Genomic DNA, 18919 nt, shown 5'->3' on the forward strand with positions numbered 1-18919 from the left:
ACACACAAACAAAGGGCACAAAAAAGAAAAAAGAAAAAAAAAGCCCCCTGAGCCGAGAGATTAAGTCAAAAAAATCAAGACCATAAAAACATTCTGATAAACTTATATATGCAACAATAAAGATATAAACAGACAAGGGTTAAAAAGAATACAAGAAAAAAAACTTTGTTCTTCAGTCACCAATGAACAACATACAACATAAACCTACCTGGCAAAAATTTCAAGGTTTTAGACACAGTGAAAAGCAAATAAACAAAATACTCACCACCGAGAAAAGTTTGGAGATAAACATATTAGTAACAAAAGTAGAAGCTATAAGCTTAATTTTAACTGCAAGGAGTTTTCAACACCTCAAATCAGATCAGCGACATTGGACGGGAGTTCCTCGATGACAACGTTGTAGAAACGTTGGATGTCGAAAAGCATTCTTTCATCGTCACGGGTTACAAAGTTGATTGCCACTCCCTTCCTTCCAAACCGTCCGCTACAACCAATACGATGCAGGTAATTCTCTGGTTGAGTCGGCAGGTCATAGTTTATCACCAGCGATACCTGGTGCACATCAATGCCTCGAGCAAGGAGGTCAGTTGTTATGAGCACACGAGAGGATCCAGATCGGAATTCACGCATGATGATGTCTCTGGTGTTCTGGTCCATGTCTCCATGAGTGGCCGAGACTGTGTGATCCCTGCTCCTCATCTTGTCTGTGAGCTCATCTCGTTTCACAAGGATCCTCACAGGTTTGTTCATAAACTTGCGGGTGATCTCAAGAGCCTCAAGAGGCATGGTGGCAGAGAAGACCCCAACTTGAAATTTCGAAGGTAGAAGTTGGAAGATGTCATATATCTGGATAGGACAACAAGAATGCAAGTTAATTATACTCAGATAAAACGGTTTAAATCTTTTCCAAGTGAAAGGGTTAATAAATTCTTAATGTACAGTTTATCAGTGCCCTAATGTCAACAGTTAATATAAAAACATAGACAACACATATTGACAACAGAATCTCCAAAATCAATGGTACAATGAAAAAAATGGCATCAAAAGAATCAACATAAATAGAAGCACTTATGCATCTAAACAAGCCTTTGATCAAACAAATGTGGGCCAATAAGGTCATTATCAAAACAATCCTCATCTAATACTAACTTAGATAAGTTCAAAAAACAAGCTGCATTTGAAAAAAATCTCTGCTTGCAAATAATAAAAAGATGCTTTTTCTCCAAGTAGAGCAATAGCTATACCAAAACCAAAAAGCAAGTCATATTTGGAAGTAAAATACTTGACAAATATGAGAGACTAGCAATAAATGACTTAGCACAACAATCAAGAATTTTTATGCATGCACTCAAGATACTATAAACTGCTCTTAAAGAGATCAGAAAAAACTGTCTATAACAAAAACAGGGGTTAATGATAGAACCTGGTCCTTGAAACCACGTGAAAGCATCTCGTCAGCTTCATCCAGCACAAACATCCTAATGTAATCTGGCGGAGGGATTGCCTGCGTAGCATGTCAAACACACGACCTGGCGTGCCAACAACTACATGGACTCCACTGGATAGAATCCTTTGATCTTCACAAACACTGGTTCCTCCGACACATGCATGAACCTTAACACCCAGGTAATCACCGAGTGCTCTCATCACCTTTTCAATCTGCTAGGCCAGCTCTCGAGTTGGAGCAAGAACCAGAGCCTGACACTCAACCAATCCATAATCAAGTTGTTGCAGAATTCCGGAACAGAAGGTGGCAGTTTTCCCAGTTCCTGATTGGGCTTGCTGAATGACATCCAATCCCTTGCAGAAGGGAACAATCCCTCTCTGTTGGATTGCAGATGGCTTCTCAAAACCTAGAGAATTGGAACAAGAGGCACTATCAAACAACACATATAGAAAACAAAAAGCCCAAATTACATATGAATGCAATTGGCTTTATAAGGTGAATGAAGAGAAGGAAGACTTCTATAGAACTTCACCATAAGCATAAATGCCTCTAAGAAGGTTTTTCATGAAGGCCCATAGCATCAAAGGCATCGCAAACCTCCTCATACGGGGTAAAGAAATCGTCCGCCTCAGCATTTATCCTACACTAGTCAAAATAAAATAAATTCAGGGAAAAAAGTATATGGACACACAAGTAAGAGTGTCTTATCATTGTTAGTATTTGAAAATTAATAAATAAGTGAGGCATCAAACTGAGACCCCTCAGGTGCCATCCCCGCCATATCTGTAAATTACCCCGAGTATTCAAATTAAAAAAATAGTGGGCAAATGGAGTGCTAGAACATTAAATACAGTTAAATAATACCATGAGCAAATAAGACATTGAGAATCAATCCCAATTAGCAGTTTAAGTTACAAGAGTAGTACAATACTTGGTCCATGGTTACGATACCAACAATTACTAAGTTGCTTGAGAAGCATCAGATGCTTATACCCTTGTGACATTGAAAAGATACCAGAACCAAGTGATCAAAAAAAGAAAAGAGGAAAGAGAACAACAACAACAACAAATATGAAAGAATGAGAAAGGCAGGACTCAAGTGGTACTCAAAGTTTCCTTTCCAAAAAGCAAAAAAGAAGAAGGCTAGCAATAAGTTAACATGACCAAATACATATACCCACGAGCATAGGCTAGAATGTACAAAAAAAACTCATACAGGACTTTACATCACTCTGGATGCATGCATCATACTAATGCTACAGGATTATAAAAGACTTTCAACGGAAACGAAAAGGTAAAGGTATATATGGTATGTAACCATTGATAGAGCTGCACAAGAGGGTGTCTGTAGCATTGTCCAGAAAAAGATATGCACACAAATAACCAATTAAATATGAACAAGGTTAACCTAAAACACTTGAAAGAATTCAACAGAACACAATAGATCCTTGACCAAAGCATCAACAATAGCAGGGCACTATTAAACTACAGTCACATGTCCAAAAGCCATGACTGATCTTTCATACATGTACAAGTACTTCAAATTCAAATTCAAGACTGCGCATCAATGAAAAATTTACATGATAAAGATAAATAAACAATAACAAGTTACCTAAAACTTATTAATTTCTTCCCTATTAGCTCAATTTAAAACAATCAGCAAAAGAAAATATGACAAGGCCTCGCTTTGCAAAACACCTGATCAAAAGGAGCAATCTTTCATGAATGAAAAAAGACCCACAACCAAATAGGGAATAAATACTTGCTGAAGCATCACGTTCAAAAACACCAAAGAGAAAAGAAAGCAAAATCAAGTCAATCATTGAATCCACATAGATCTCAACTAAAACAATCAGTAATATACTAAAACAAAAAATTGAAAACATCCCCAAAATAAATCACAACTCATAAAATTCACTACTTTAATCGAATTAAACAAGTACAAATTAATCACCTGCGAGAGCTGCAGAAGAGAAAACGAGAGGAGAGAACAAAAGAGTGATGACAAGGGAGAGGCCTCCGGCTGCTGAACCCGAGATCAAACTTCGATTCAACAACGCAGCTACAATTCCGGATGGGGGAAGAGGAGTAGAAGGCTTCCCGATCGAGAGATCGAGATTAGAGGAGGAACAGGAGAGCGAGAGATATATTTTAATTTAATTTATTTTAAAATACTCACTAAATTTAATTAAATATCATTTTAGATCATTAAATTTTAATTTATTTTAAAATACTCACTAAAATTACTAATTATTTCATCAACAAATCAACCAATAGATAAACATCTTTATTAAAAGATATAAAAACATCACAGATACGCTAACTGAGTTTCCGATAAAATAATTTGTAACTTTAGTGAGCATTTCGAAACAAATCAAAATAATATTTAACCAAAGTTCAGTAATTTACCCAATAAAAATTATCCCACACTAACCCATACATGCAACAATTATAATAATAATAATAATAATAATAATAATAATACATAGTCAACAAGTAAGAAAAAATGGACACACTAACCCATACATGCAACAATTATAATAATAATAATAATAATAATAATAATAATAATAATAATACATAGTCAACAAGTAAGAAAAAATGGAGACGAGCTAGTAAGACCAGCGTTGTATTAAGGTCACCAAGGAACATGCAGCAAGAACCTAGCTTAACAAAATTTGGTTGGCTGTTTAGGATAAAATACCCTTGCTTGCAAAAAAACAAAATACTTATCACTAGAAAAAAAATACAAAACAGAGTTGAAGACAAACATATTAGAACATAACTGAGAACTTAAGTTAAGCCATGAAGAGTTTTCAACTCATCAAATAAGGTCGGCTACATTGGAGGGGAGTTCCTCAATGATGACATTGTAGAAACGTTGGATGTCGAAAAGCATTCTTTCGTCATCGCGGGTGACAAAGTTGATTGCCACTCCCTTCCTTCCGAACCGTCCGCTACGACCAATACGATGCAGGTAATTCTCTGGTTGAGTCGGCAGGTCATAGTTTATCACCAGTGACACCTGCTGGACATCAATGCCTCGAGCAAGGAGGTCAGTTGTTATGAGCACACGAGAGGATCCAGATCGGAATTCACGCATGATGATGTCTCTGGTGTTCTGGTCCATGTCTCCATGAGTGGCCGAGACTGTGTGATCTCTGCTCCTCATCTTGTCGGTGAGCCAATCCACTTTGCGCCTTGTGTTAACAAAAATAACACTCTGGGTGATCGCCAATGTCTCGTAAAGGTCACACAATGTATCCAGTTTCCAGTCTTCTTTTTCAACATTGACATAGAACTGTTTGATACCCTCCAGAGTGAGCTCATCTCGCTTCACAAGGATCCGCACTGGTTTGCTCATAAACTTGCGAGTAATCTCAAGAGCCTCAGGAGGCATAGTAGCAGAGAAGACCCCGACTTGAACTTTTGAAGGTAGAAGCTGGAAGATGTCATAAATCTGCAAATCACAAGATTAATTATATCCTTCAAGATACAACAGCTTAAATGTTTCTGAAAGACATACAGAAATTCATACAAACTATAGACAGTCCAATTTCAAAGAACCTATTGCATAAATATGCAATAAGTGCGCCTCCCGTGTATAAGAGCAGAAAGTTGGAAAAAAATTTTCACCATGAGATTTAAGGCAACAAAACCAGTTGTAGTGGAGACTGTAAGAAAACTTGATTTAACAACAAAGAGAGGAGCTAAAAGATAGAACCTGGTCCTTGAAACCACGTGAAAGCATCTCGTCAGCTTCATCCAGCACAAACATCTTAATATAATCTGGACGGAGGGATTGCCTGCGTAGCATGTCAAACACACGACCTGGCGTGCCAACAACTACATGGACACCACTGGACAAAATCCTTTGATCTTCACGAACACTGGTTCCTCCAACACATGCATGAACCTTAACACCCAAGTAATCACCGAGTGCTCTCATCACCTTTTCAATCTGCTGGGCCAGCTCTCGAGTTGGAGCAAGAACCAGAGCCTGACACTCAACCAATCCATAATCAAGTTGTTGCAGAATTCCGGAGCAGAAGGTGGCAGTTTTCCCAGTTCCTGACTGGGCTTGCTGAATGACATCCAATCCCTTGCAGAAGGGAACAATCCCTCTCTGTTGGATTGCAGATGGCTTCTCAAAACCTAGAGAATTGGAGCAAGAGGCACTATGAAACAACAAATATAGGGAAAAAAAAACCCAAATTACATATGAATGTAATTAGCTTTATAAGGTGAATGAAGAGAAGGAAGACTTCTATAGAACTTCACCATAAGCATAAATGCCTCTAAGAAGGTTTTCATGAAGGCCCATAGCATCAAAGGTATCGCAAACCTCCTCATACGGGGTAAAGAAATCGTCCGTCTCAGCATTTATCCTACAGTAGTCAAAATAAAAGAAATCAGGCATAAAAATTATGAAAAGACAAATAAGGTTCACTTATCATTATAAACATTTGAAGAAAAAAAGTGAGACATTACTGGGACATTTTCTCGTCATACTGACGAGCATCAAATTGAGACCCCTCCGGTGCCATTCCTGCCATGTCTGCAAACAAGATGGTAAAAGATGATTAAAGAATACCCTAAGTAGAGAAAAAAACAATTAAAAATAAAAAAAGAAAAAAGTTGGTTCAAGAATTCAAATAGATACTGAGCAAATGATGTACTGAAGCATAAATAACATTTGATAACACAATGAATTTGTAAAAAGACCATAGGGAGCTGAAGTAAAAAGTTTAATTCTAAGGAAAGAGCAAAAGACTAGGCCCCATGAGGGGGTCAACACCAAATCAAGTACACCTATCGAATACTTATACCATTGAAAAGATAGCAAGACCAAACACTTCCCAAAAATATTAACAAAAAAAAAAATGACTGCACAGGAAATGAGTGTTCACCTTTCAAACATTAAAAAGACTAGAAATAAGCAGGTAGAAATATCAAGAAAGTAGGTTATAGTATGAAGCAAGAGTTATATATGACATTATATTGTTGGTCCACCAAATGAACTGTACCAGAAATTTACAAGGCACAAAGCAAAAAATGAAGCTAAGGAACTGTAGAACACTGACAAGGTAGATAAAAGCTGTTAATGTAAACACAAAGTAGTTGCAATATATGCGCTAAGCAAACAAATCAATACACAGAGCTCAAAAAACTTCAAAAATCTAACCAAATTGTCAGCAAGTGAAGGAGACTATAGAAAAAGTACAATAAAAAAAATCCAAAGCACTCAAATTCAAACTGTACAAAACTGTGATAAATGAACCAAAATTAACAACGAATGAGGTAAAAATTTTTCAGGATGAAAACAACAAGCACAGGTTATCTAGAATTTGCCAATTTCAACTCTTTCCGTTTTATTTTAATAGTTTGCCCAAAAAAAAAATTTTTTTTTTAGTTTCCTGAAAACCATATACAAATAAAAACAATCTTTGCAAATCAGAAGAACCGCACAATCAAATATAAGACCAAAAGACGGAAAAAAACCAAACACACCATTAAATCCACAAAGATCTATACTAACGCATCATACTAGCAAAATTATTCAGATTAATCAAATTAAACACTGATAATTTAAAAAACTAACATTAGAGTAGAGATTCAAAAGCAGTGTATCAAATCACCTGCTTGCTATATCGAACGAACTGTCGAGAAAAAATCAAGCGAATTGAAGGGAGGTTCGCCAGCTGCTGAACCCGAGATCAAGCCTCGGATTCAACAACGAAGCTCCAATTACCGATCCGGAGAAGCAAAAGGCGTTTCCCGATCGAGCGATCGAGATGGAAATCGAGAGATCGAGGAGGAGAAGAGGGCAAGATAGAGGCGCTAGGGTTTCCAGGAGTGAGATCCCAACCTAAAGGATGTTTTACCTCTTCTCCGAAGAGGATTGGGACACGTGTACGGTGATGTGTGGCTATAAGGGGCTAAGTCTCGTTTCCGAGGCTGATCCGATCGGAGTGTTTGCAGAAAACACCCTGATAATTTTTTTAATTTGTTAATAACATTGAAATTCTAAGAGATGTATGCAATTTTCAAAGATTCCTGGAGTAAGTTATAAAATTGCAGCACGTAGTTATATGGATTTTCTCAAGGTGAAAAGGTTCCCGAGATTTGGTAAATCTAAAAGCAAAGAAGAGCTGGATCCAGAGAACAGTAAATCTCCACCTGAGGGATCAAAATAAGAGTTCTGCCAAACGATCTTTGGGGTCCCATTTGAGTACACTGGGTCATCGATGAGCCTCACCGAGTGATTAGAGTTTCGATTCTCACTGAGCGACATTTTCGGGAGTTATAAATAGTGATTGTGTATGGGTGGTTCCAGCGCCCACGTGAGCGTGGTCCCATCCCCATTTATTTCACCGAGGCTTGTGCAGGGTCTTTAGTGGGTTCACCCCGCTCCTCTTTCCCAAAAAGAAGAGCTTATCGATTCTTTTGCCAAAAGTCACTGATGTTGATCCTAATGTTGAGGCAGAGGATGAAGAAGATGATGATGATGATTTTTTTATTACAAATGAAGTAAAGAGGAGGTTGAAGGAGCCGAGGAAGAATAGTTTCATGGTTCCGATACTCGAGGAGGAGCCGAACCCGGAGGACGAGGGAGGAAGAAGAAGAGGAGACAAGCTCGAGTGAGTGGAGAGAGTCATAGGTGGAAGATGGATATCCATGGTGTGGGTTTGATACTTTGTATGATAAGTACTGTGAGCGAATGCTGTTCTTCGATAAGATGATTGTTCAACAACTACGAGAAGCAGGTACAAGTTTTTTGTAATTGGACTGTTGTTAATGTTTGAGTAGATGCTTGTGCTATACTTGCTATAAATATTCCATTGTCTTCATATGTTATATTGTTATCACATACATCATACATGCTTGTTAGTTTTTTTTTATAAATCACCCAATTTAATTAAATATCATTTTGATCATTAAATTTTAATTTATTTTAGAATATTCACTAAAATTATTAATTATTTCATCAACCAATCACCCAATAAATCACCCAATAGATAAACATCTTTATTAAATAATATAAAAATCTCCACAGATGCGCTAACTGAGTTTTAAAAAAAATAATTAGTACCTTTAGTGAGAATTTCGAAACAAATCAAAATAATATCTAATCAAAGTTCAGTAATTTACCCAATAAAAATTATCCCACACTAACCCATACATGCAACAATTATTATTAATATTATTATTGTTATAAGAACATTACATAGTCAACAAGTAAGAAAAAATGTAGACAAGAGCTTAGTAAGACCAACGTTGTATTAAGGTCACCAAGGAACATGCAGCAAGAACCTAGCTTAACAAAATTTGGTTGGCTGTTTAGGATACAATACCCTTGCTTGCAAATAAACAAAATACTTATCACTAGAAAAAAAATACAAAACAGAGTTGAAGACAAACATATTAGAACATAACTGAGAACTTAAGTTAAGCCATGAAGAGTTTTCAACTCATCAAATAAGGTCGGCTACATTGGAGGGGAGTTCCTCAATGATGACATTGTAGAAACGTTGGATGTCGAAAAGCATTCTTTCGTCATCACGGGTGACAAAGTTGATTGCCACTCCCTTCCTTCCGAACCGGCCGCTACGACCAATACGATGCAGGTAATTCTCTGGTTGAGTCGGCAGGTCATAGTTTATCACCAGTGACACCTGCTGGACATCAATGCCTCGAGCAAGGAGGTCAGTTGTTATGAGCACACGAGAGGATCCAGATCGGAATTCACGCATGATGATGTCTCTGGTGTTCTGGTCCATGTCTCCATGAGTGGCCGAGACTGTGTGATCTCTGCTCCTCATCTTGTCGGTGAGCCAATCCACTTTGCGCCTTGTGTTAACAAAAATAACACTCTGGGTGATCGCCAATGTCTCGTAAAGGTCACACAATGTATCCAGTTTCCAGTCTTCTTTTTCAACATTGACATAGAACTGTTTGATACCCTCCAGAGTGAGCTCATCTCGCTTCACAAGGATCCGCACTGGTTTGCTCATAAACTTGCGAGTAATCTCAAGAGCCTCAGGAGGCATAGTAGCAGAGAAGACCCCGACTTGAACTTTTGAAGGTAGAAGCTGGAAGATGTCATAAATCTGCAAATCACAAGATTAATTATATCCTTCAAGATACAACAGCTTAAATGTTTCTGAAAGACATACAGAAATTCATACAAACTATAGACAGTCCAATTTCAAAGAACCTATTGCATAAATATGCAATAAGTGCGCCTCCCGTTTATAAGAGCAGAAAGTTGGAAAAAAACATTTCACCATGAGATTTAAGGCAACAAAACCAGTTGTAGTGGAGACTGTAAGAAAACTTGCTTTAACAACAAAGAGAGGAGCTAAAAGATAGAACCTGGTCCTTGAAACCACGTGAAAGCATCTCGTCAGCTTCATCCAGCACAAACATCTTAATATAATCTGGACGGAGGGATTGCCTGCGTAGCATGTCAAACACACGACCTGGCGTGCCAACAACTACATGGACTCCACTGGACAAAATCCTTTGATCTTCACGAACACTGGTTCCTCCAACACATGCATGAACCTTAACACCCAAGTAATCACCGAGTGCTCTCATCACCTTTTCAATCTGCTGGGCCAGCTCTCGAGTTGGAGCAAGAACCAGAGCCTGACACTCAACCAATCCATAATCAAGTTGTTGCAGAATTCCGGAGCAGAAGGTGGCAGTTTTCCCAGTTCCTGACTGGGCTTGCTGAATGACATCCAATCCCTTGCAGAAGGGAACAATCCCTCTCTGTTGGATTGCAGATGGCTTCTCAAAACCTAGAGAATTGGAGCAAGAGGCACTATCAAACAACAAATATAGGGTAAAAAAAAACAAAAAATCCCAAATTACATATGAATGTAATTAGCTTTATAAGGTGAATGAAGAGAAGGAAGACTTCTATAGAACTTCACCATAAGCATAAATGCCTCTAAGAAGGTTTTCATGAAGGCCCATAGCATCAAAGGTATCGCAAACCTCCTCATACGGGGTAAAGAAATCGTCAGCCTCAGCATTTATCCTACAGTAGTCAAAATAAAATAAATCAGGCATAAAAATTATGAAAAGACAAATAATGTTTACTTATCATTATAAACATTTGAAGAAAAAAAGTGAGACATTACTGGGACATTTTCTCGTCATACTGACGAGCATCAAATTGAGACCCCTCCGATGCCATTCCTGCCATGTCTGCAAACAAGATGGTAAAAGATGATTAAAGAATACCCTAAGTAGAGAAAAAAAATACAATTAAAAAAAAAAAAGTTGGTTCAAGAATTCAAATAGATACTGAGCAAATGATGTACTGAAGCATAAATAACATTTGATAACACAATGAATTTGTAAAAAGACCATAGGGAACTGAATTAAAAAGTTTAATTATAAGGAAAGAGCAAAAGATTAGGCCCCGTGAGGTGGTCAACACCAAATCAAGTACACCTATCGAATACTTATACCATTGAAAGGATGGCAAGACCAAACACTTCCCAAAAAATTTAACAAAAAAAAAATTACAGCACAGGAAATGAGTGTTCACCTTTCAAACATTAAAAAGACTAGAAATAAGCAGGTAGAAATATCAAGAAAGTAGGTTATAGTATGACGCGAGAGTTGTATATGACATTATATTGTTGGTCCACCAAATGAACTGTACCAGAAATTTACAAGGCACAAAGCAAAAAATGAAGCTAAAGAACTGTAGAACACAGACAAGGTAGATAAAAGCTGTTAATGTAAACACAAAGTAGTTGCAATATATGCGCTAAGCAAACAAATCAATACACAGAGCTCAAAAAACTTCAAAAATCTAACCAAATTGTCAGCAAGTGAAGGAGACTATAGAAAAAGTACAATAAAAAAAATCCAAAGCACTCAAATTCAAACTGTACAAAACTGTGATAAATGAACCAAAATTAACAACGAATGAGGTAAAAATTTTTCAGGATGAAAACAACAAGCACAGGTTATCTAGAATTTGCCAATTTCAACTCTTTCCGTTTTATTTTAATAGTTTGCCCCAAAAAAAATTTTTTTTTTAGTTTCCTGAAAACCATATACAAATAAAAACAATCTTTGCAAATCAGAAGAACAGCACAATCAAATAAAAGACCAAAAGACGGAGGAAACCAAACACAACATTAAATCCACAAAGATCTATACCTAAACATCAACATAGAATCATGCTAACGCATCATACTAGCAAAATTATTCAGATTAATCAAATTAAACACATTGACAATTTAGAAAACTAACATCAGAGCAGAGATTCAAAAGCAGTGTATCAAATCACCTGCTTGCTATATCGAACGAACTGTCGAGAAAAATCAAGCGAGTTGAAGGGAGGTTCGCCAGCTGCTGAACCCGAAATCAAGCCTCGGATTCAACAACGAAGCTCCAATTACCGAACCGGAGAAGCAAAAGGGGTTTCCCGATCGAGCGATCGAGATGGAGATCGAGAGATCGAGGAGGAGAAGGGGCAAGAGAGAGGCGCTAGGGTTTCCAGGAGTGAGATCCCAACCTAAAGGATGTTTTACCTCTTCTCCGAAGAGGATTGGGACACGTGTACGGTGATGTGTGGCTATATGGGGCTAAGTCTCGTTTCCGAGGCTGATCCGATCGGAGTGTTTGCAGAAAACACCCTGATGTTTTTTTAATTTGTTAAAAACTTTGAAATTCTAAGAGATGTATGCAATTTTCAAAGATTCCTGGAGTAAGTTATAAAATTGCAGCACTCAGTTATTATCAGATCTAAACCTGTTTATTATGATTTAATTAATATAAAGTAGTAACTGGAGTGTAATAAAATATTTAATATGTTAATATTTGACAATATTTCTATATCAAAAATTTGAAAATATTTCAGTGATTTATCCAGTATTATCTCCAAATCTAGAGAAAAAAAAAGTTATTTTAATCAAAACAAACAAATTTGATTTACAATTTGGATTAGATTGCAAAATTTTCATTTTTTTTTTAATTTAATACATTTTAATACAACTCGACTAGAGGGGTTAATATGCAAAAACAGCAAAGGGTTAAAATGGAGAATTCACCGGTTGTCAGAAACGGGTGGGGCCCATCTGACAATATTCTCTTTCAGTCCCGCGCAAAGTCCAACGTCTTCGTTCCTTGAACGCCAAAAACACCGACTTTTTTGGGAATAAAATTTGAAATTAATTAAAATTGATTATTTTGCTTTGATTATTCAGTAATTAATTCGTTGCCGATTTTTGAAAACAATTTCCGTAACCCTAAAAGATCCTGCCTTTTGCCTCTTGAGAACTCCGCCAGTGTGCTTGTTTCTCAGCTAGGGTTTCTCGAGGGGGTGGTTCGCCATTCCTGTTTATGAGGGCTTGGTTTGCTGTTTTTACTGATGATTTGATGATTTTGGTGATGGATTTGGTGGTTTCTAGGGTTTTCTTGAGCTGCATTTCGTGATTCTTGGGTTTGTTGGTTGGTTGGAGTTTGGTGTTCTTATGTGGTTTTTGGATGTGATTTTTAAAATTTTTTTTTGCTTGAAAAGATGAGATTTTGTAAACCTAGACTAAATTTGGTTGAAGTGCATTGGGTTTTTATGGTGTTTTGGAGATGCATTTGGGGTATTAAGGGCTGATTAGGATTTGATTTTGGTACTTTAAGGGTTTATTGAACTGCATTTGCTTGTAATCTTGGGTTGTATTGGGTTTTTTATAGGAATATTGTTTCATGAGCCGAGATTTGGGATTTGCTGGAGAGTTTGATGTTTCTGGTGATCTGATTTTTGTTCTTTTGCTCATCGGTTTGTTCTCGTTTTTCCTGCTTGTGTTTCTGCTTCTTTCTTTGTTTCTCTTCGGTTTCTCTCTCATTCTGGTCTTTCTCTCGCATTCTTCTTGAATAGCTTCCATCTTTTTCAGAACCCAAAAAGAGCTCTTTTTTTGGGTTTTGTTACTGTTTTAGTAATCCATTGCAGTAAAGGAACGGATAAAAATCTGTGCTTTTGAAGAAGATCATATGGATTTTCTCAAGGTGAAAAGGTTCCCAAGATTTGGTAAATCTAAAAGCAAAGAAGAGTCGGATCCAGAGAACAGTAAATCTCCACCTGAAGGGATCAAAAGAAGAGCTTGCTGATTCTTTGCCAAAGGCTGCTGATGTTGATCCTAATGTTGAGGCAGAGGATGAAGAAGATGATGATGATGATTTTATTACAAATGAAGTAAAGAGGAGGCTGAAGGAGCTGAGGAAGAATAGTTTCATGGTTCTGATACCTGAGGAGGAGCCGAACCTGGAGGACGAGGAGGAAGAAGAAGAGGAGACAAGCTCGAGTGAGTGGAGAGAGTCAGAGGTGGAAGATGGATATCCATGGTGTGGGTTTGATACTTTGTATGATAAGTACTGTGAGCGAATGCTGTTCTTCGATAAGATGATTGTTCAACAACTACGAGAAGCAGGTACAAGTTTTTTGTAATTGGACTGTTGTTAATGTTTGAGTAGATGCTTGTGCTATACTTGCTGTAAATATTCCATTGTCTTCATATGTTATTTTTGTATTAGTGAACTAAAGCCATTAGTGAACTAAAGTCAAGTAAATCTCTAGATATGATTATACTGCCTTTACTCTAGTTGTATTGATTTAGGTTTCTAATCTGTTTCAGACTTTTGGTTCCATCATCTTTGCCAGAAAATTATCTTGTTGTTACTCGCCATTTTCATCTTGCTGCCCTTGAGTATAATTAAACTTAAAAGCACTATTCTATGGGGTTTGAAACAAAATGTTCTGCATGTTTAACCGGCAAAGGGTTTGCATGTTTTGTTTGCCTGCCTTTCATGACAAATAGACGCCCTGATGTCATATTTGGTCTATCTTCATGACGTCATCGGCTTTCTTGCATGCGTTTTGTTGCCGAAATTGTCGTTTATGGTTTACCTTTTATCATTTCAAAATCTGGTTTATGGAGAAAATTATGTAATTTCTTGTTTATAGATAGACTCCATCCAAATATGTTATCCGGCAATTTCCTTGTATCATAGGTTCACAGGATATCCTGAGCCCGTCACCTAGATCTGCATCTAAGAAGCTGGCTATGACAATCAGAAACCTCTCTTTTAAGAGGCGGGATGAACATCAAGATGATCGTGAGCACTTGCAACATCCGCAAGATGAGGATCCCTATCACAATCTTGAAACTGCCTATGTAGCCCATATCTCCTTAAGCTGGGAAGCTCTTCATTGTCAATATATGCAACTAAGTCAAAGGGTCTCATCGCAGCCTGAAAACCCTACCTCCTATTGCTACGCAGCTCAGGCATTCCAGCAATTTCAGGTACTTTTGCAGAGATTTATAGAAAATGAGCCATTTGAGCAAGGCTCCAGGGTGGAGATTTATGCCCGTTCTCGGACCTCCTTGCCCAGGTTGCTTCAGATTCCTAGTTTTCAAGGTAAAATATCAATGCGTCAAATAGATCAGTTGCCATTTTGTTTGTAAAATTTCCCTATATGCTTTACTAGTTACTGTAAAGGGGGATATGCCATCAGGGTTCGGCCTTTTCATGCTCATTGACCATAAGTCAGATATATCATTTCATAGCTGAATTAGTGGTTTGAAACTCTATATCCTTTATTGATTAGGAGCTACTGATGACTTTGATATAATATATACAATAGGTATGTCATAAAAGGTGTTTGTTCAAACAAAATTTGAGGAATTTTTTTGTTGAAAAAGATAAGAGAAGTCTGTCCCTTCAACTTCAAGGACGATATGTTCCCTAGTGTGAATGTGTACTGGGCAGTGCAAAAGACTTTTGTAAATTTCTGCAAACTATTCTGAAAGCCATTCATTTTCATAATACCTATCTTACAAATATCCTCTCTGCTGCTTGCCCTATCTCATACTGGTTATGAAAGCAAATTCTGTTTTCCTGTGAATAAATGCTACCTAGAATGGCTTACATAAAACTTATAAGCTGAATGCAGGATCATCAATAGAAGTGGACGGTCTTTTACATGACTATAGCTATTTTAGTTTGTGAAATGTGCAGTAATTGTATTATATGGTTAATTGCATGAGCCAGCTTGGTACTTCAAAGTAATGAAAATAAATAAATTAGGAAATTAGCTTTGTAGAGAAAGATTGAATACTTTACAACCTTATGTGACCTTTAATAATTTGCTTTGTGGGGCACTGCAGGTCTGGATCATAAGGTCAGAAAGGATGATGGTTTTGATCAACCAATTCTCGCACCTGACCTTATAAAAATCATTGAAGATTCAATCCTTACCTTCCGCCAATTTCTGAAGATGGACAAGAAAAAATCTGGTAGTTCTCTGAACTTATTTGGAAGTCATGACCAGCTTGCAAGCTCCCTTCATCAGGTTCAATCCTCACTTGACAAGGTATAAAATGGTGAAGAGAATCAATAAAGTGTTGATTCTGTCACGCACATTAGTATAATTATTTTTGTTATGGCAATTAACAGCTCAATTTTATTGCTGTAATTGCCTCTTTTGCAAATTGTTGTTTTTCTTTTTGGCCTTTCACCTATCAGGCAGTATTATTTATCTTTCTAAAAACAACCATATGCCTTTATTTTATTTTATTTTTGGCCGTTTTCTTATCATTCCATCAGATTGAGGGAGAATCAATCAATTAAATACTTTAAGATAAGTATAGTGATGTTCATAGAAGCAACTTAGAAATTTATCCTCTTCAACGCATTTCATATAATGCTATTGATATTTTCTATAATTCTGTTTTTGAGCATTTAATATTCCATACTGAGTCTTGCCCTGCCTTCCAATAGGTAGCGCTTACGGTTAACTGTTACATCTGTCATCACTCATTTGAATATTGATATGAACTTGTTTGACTTTATCCCCAACTAGTTTACTGGGTTTCAATGAGCATTTTGAACTAGAATGTGTGTTTAAGCCCACAAACCATGAGTAAGGCGTACCGTGCTGAATGATTAATTGTTTATTGTTGTATTGGAGCTGCAGAAGGAAATCAGAGTAAAAGAACTATGCAAGAAGAAGAAAGGATGGAGGAAGAAATCATGGCCAACAACGACAGAAGAAGTGGAGCTGCTATTCGCCCTCATTGACATCAAAGTCATATCAAGGGTCATGAGAATGGCCAAAATCAGTAAGGAGCAATTGCTATGGTGTGAAGAGAAGATGAGCAAGCTTGATCTAGCCGAGCACAGGCTATGCAGGAACGGCTCTCCGATCCTTTTCCCTTGTTGATCCAGGTTAGTCAAAAGCCCTTCGGGGAAATCCCTTGCGCGTAATGTGTATCTTTTTTTGCTTTGTATATTGATGGATAGTTAAATTCTCTCCATGGATACTTTGTTTGTACCAAAACTCTTGTCGCCTTATAAGTATAACCATGTTATTATTATTATTCACTTTCCTTGTGATACACGGAGATCATCGTACCCAATTACATCAGATAAATCAAAAGATGAATCAAAAATCAGATGAAGCTGCATCATGCATGACTAGATATCAAGGAGGTGATGTATGTATTCATGCAGGTAAATAAATTATTCTCTGATTAAGCCTGGACAAAACAAGTTGATTTTATTTTATTCTGGTGTTGGATTCTTTTGTGTTATGTGTGCATAGTATTTGTTTGAATTGTTTTAGAAGACTTATTCTGAAGAGCCATAAAAAGAGTATGCATTGGCATTTTCTCTTTGTTAGCTGCTCCGCTGCATCTTTTACTTTTATTCAGTGACACTGGACAAATACCATCACTAAAAAATCTTAATAAATCTTCTCATGTTCAAGCTTGTGTCCATTTCATGGCAAATTAAAAGAACTACTTTATTTGGACAATCCCTCTTCTCTTATATTCTCTTCACAGAATCTGATGCCATCCTTAATCTTCTTCTTTGTCTCTAGTATTTACTTATATGTTTATTTATTTTATATTTATTTTATAAGTTGGTAATTAGTAATATATTCTCTTATATCATTTTTAGTTGGTGATGGTTTGTTTGTTTATAAATTATTTTATAAGGGAATGTTGTTTTTTTACGTTTAATTGCAGATACAGGTCTCTGTAATTGTGTATTTTCAGTATTTTTTTAGTTTTTGTAATATTTTTAAGTACAATCAAGTATTTATATTTAATCGAGTTGAGTCATTCTGAGTCTGCAGTATAGATAATTAAGTATTATGTTAAAAAAATATTGTAAATATTAAAAACAGAAGGTATACAATTATAGGATCTTTTACGGCAATTATGTATATATATTTTTCTTTATATTGGTAAATTTATGTGAGTTTAAGGGTTAAAGATTGACAATATGCTTAGACAAGGGAATCAATGTGCAGACTTATCTTTAGTGTGAGTGTGTTTGCAGATGGGCCCCTGAACTTTTACTTTATTTTTTTGTTTATAATTTGAAGCCGACTAAAATTCCACTTTTTAGCTTTCCAAAATTCCCATGTTCGTGTGCCCTTCTTTACAGAATTAATCAATTAAGTACTAGTTTATTTTTTTATTAAATTACAACTAATTAATCTCTAGTAAATCTTAATTAAATAATAATACCATTCCATTGAATTCCACTGCATTATTATTATTATCCAAGTCCCTTTCCAACTTTTTTATTTTTTTCCTTTTTAAATTTAATGTGGATCCGGGGGCATAATGGGAAGGAGAGAGTGACAGAGGAGGGACATTTACGGACGATTGCAAAAGATATAATAATATATACAAGTAAGTAAGTAATGGGGTTGGGAAATCGAAACAACAGTGAACGTTGTCTCATTATTCCCAAAAAGGGCCTCTGTAAACACTGCCATTCAAGGACTAGGTACACATCCCATCCATGTGAGCTCCTCTTCCTCTCCACCTTCCCTTTTTCTCTTCTACATGATCATTTATTTTATTTTTTATTTTTATTATTATTTTTTAAAATGCATTGGATAACGAGCTCTTTTTCCTTTCCTTAATTATAATTTTTTTAAAAAAATTATTTATAATCTGAATTAATTATTATGTATATACATATATATTTGTCTAATATATCTATCTACTGTAAAAACTGAATGGAGCAAAATAAATTTTTGGTGTGATGTGCGAAGTGATAAGGGTACTTATGCACCATAGAGTCAAATATTTTTCATTTTTTTAAAAGAAAAAAAAAGTAATGAAGATACTCATGCACGATAGAGATAGAGACAGACAAAGATAAATGTTTTTTTTAACTTTTTAAAAAAATAAAAAAAAAAAAAATGTTTGAGCCCTTTTAAAGAAAAAAATAAATTAAAGATAAAAAAATGTTTGAGAGTATAAAAGTTTTAAAGCATTTAATGTAAATCTCAATAATAATAATAGTGAAGTGCATATTTTTTTGTAATTTAATATATTTACAAGGTATATATATATATAAATATGCAAAAAAAAAAATTATTGACTAATTTATATATAAAGTAATGACGCATTGATTCCAAAGTAA

The 18919-nt window shown here is 36.1% G+C and overlaps 3 protein-coding genes and 1 pseudogene across 3 annotated transcripts; 1 reads left to right on the forward strand and 3 right to left on the reverse strand.

Moving 5' to 3' along the window:
- Positions 1-351: 351 nt before the first annotated feature.
- Positions 352-2228, reverse strand: LOC120252545 (annotated as a pseudogene).
- Positions 2229-4221: 1993 nt separating this feature from the next.
- LOC120252530 (eukaryotic initiation factor 4A) lies at positions 4222-7300 on the reverse strand. The gene is made up of 5 exons (XM_039260705.1): positions 7087-7300; positions 5939-6005; positions 5729-5835; positions 5172-5602; positions 4222-4907 (listed from the first exon to the last, which is right to left on the reverse strand). The coding sequence occupies exons 2-5, from the start codon at positions 6001-6003 to the stop codon at positions 4272-4274; spliced, it is 1239 nt and encodes a 412-aa protein (XP_039116639.1). The 5' UTR covers positions 6004-6005; positions 7087-7300; the 3' UTR covers positions 4222-4271.
- Positions 7301-7539: 239 nt separating this feature from the next.
- Positions 7540-17017, forward strand: LOC120251352. Its single transcript, XM_039259892.1, has 8 exons — positions 7540-7642; positions 7905-8088; positions 8910-9075; positions 13169-13253; positions 13489-13902; positions 14483-14890; positions 15640-15845; positions 16449-17017. Exons 1-8 carry the CDS (start codon positions 7540-7542, stop codon positions 16692-16694), a joined length of 1812 nt encoding a protein of 603 aa, XP_039115826.1. The 3' UTR covers positions 16695-17017.
- On the reverse strand, positions 8762-11904 carry LOC120252535 (eukaryotic initiation factor 4A-like). Its single transcript, XM_039260717.1, has 5 exons — positions 11766-11904; positions 10600-10666; positions 10390-10496; positions 9824-10254; positions 8762-9558 (listed from the first exon to the last, which is right to left on the reverse strand). Exons 2-5 carry the CDS (start codon positions 10662-10664, stop codon positions 8923-8925), a joined length of 1239 nt encoding a protein of 412 aa, XP_039116651.1. The 5' UTR covers positions 10665-10666; positions 11766-11904; the 3' UTR covers positions 8762-8922.
- Positions 17018-18919: the final 1902 nt, after the last annotated feature.

This window comes from Dioscorea cayenensis, chromosome 3 (genome assembly GCF_009730915.1).
Source record: "Dioscorea cayenensis subsp. rotundata cultivar TDr96_F1 chromosome 3, TDr96_F1_v2_PseudoChromosome.rev07_lg8_w22 25.fasta, whole genome shotgun sequence".
Lineage (NCBI taxonomy): Eukaryota > Viridiplantae > Streptophyta > Magnoliopsida > Dioscoreales > Dioscoreaceae > Dioscorea > Dioscorea cayenensis.

Coding starts and splice junctions, on each gene's coding strand:
- LOC120252530 (XM_039260705.1), bottom strand. CDS start 6,003: ATGGCAGGAATGGCACCGGAGGGGTCTCAATTTGATGCTCGTCAGTAT. Junction 5,603..5,728: donor TAGAGGCATTTATGCTTATG/GTGAAGTTCTAT, acceptor CCAATTCTCTAG/GTTTTGAGAAGCCATCTGCA. Junction 4,908..5,171: donor CACGTGGTTTCAAGGACCAG/GTTCTATCTTTT, acceptor TGTGATTTGCAG/ATTTATGACATCTTCCAGCT.
- LOC120251352 (XM_039259892.1), top strand. CDS start 7,540: ATGGATTTTCTCAAGGTGAAAAGGTTCCCGAGATTTGGTAAATCTAAA. Junction 7,643..7,904: donor TCCACCTGAGGGATCAAAAT/AAGAGTTCTGCC, acceptor TTTTGCCAAAAG/TCACTGATGTTGATCCTAAT. Junction 14,891..15,639: donor TCAGATTCCTAGTTTTCAAG/GTAAAATATCAA, acceptor GGGGCACTGCAG/GTCTGGATCATAAGGTCAGA.
- LOC120252535 (XM_039260717.1), bottom strand. CDS start 10,664: ATGGCAGGAATGGCATCGGAGGGGTCTCAATTTGATGCTCGTCAGTAT. Junction 10,497..10,599: donor TATGACGAGAAAATGTCCCA/GTAATGTCTCAC, acceptor TGACTACTGTAG/GATAAATGCTGAGGCTGACG. Junction 9,559..9,823: donor CACGTGGTTTCAAGGACCAG/GTTCTATCTTTT, acceptor TGTGATTTGCAG/ATTTATGACATCTTCCAGCT.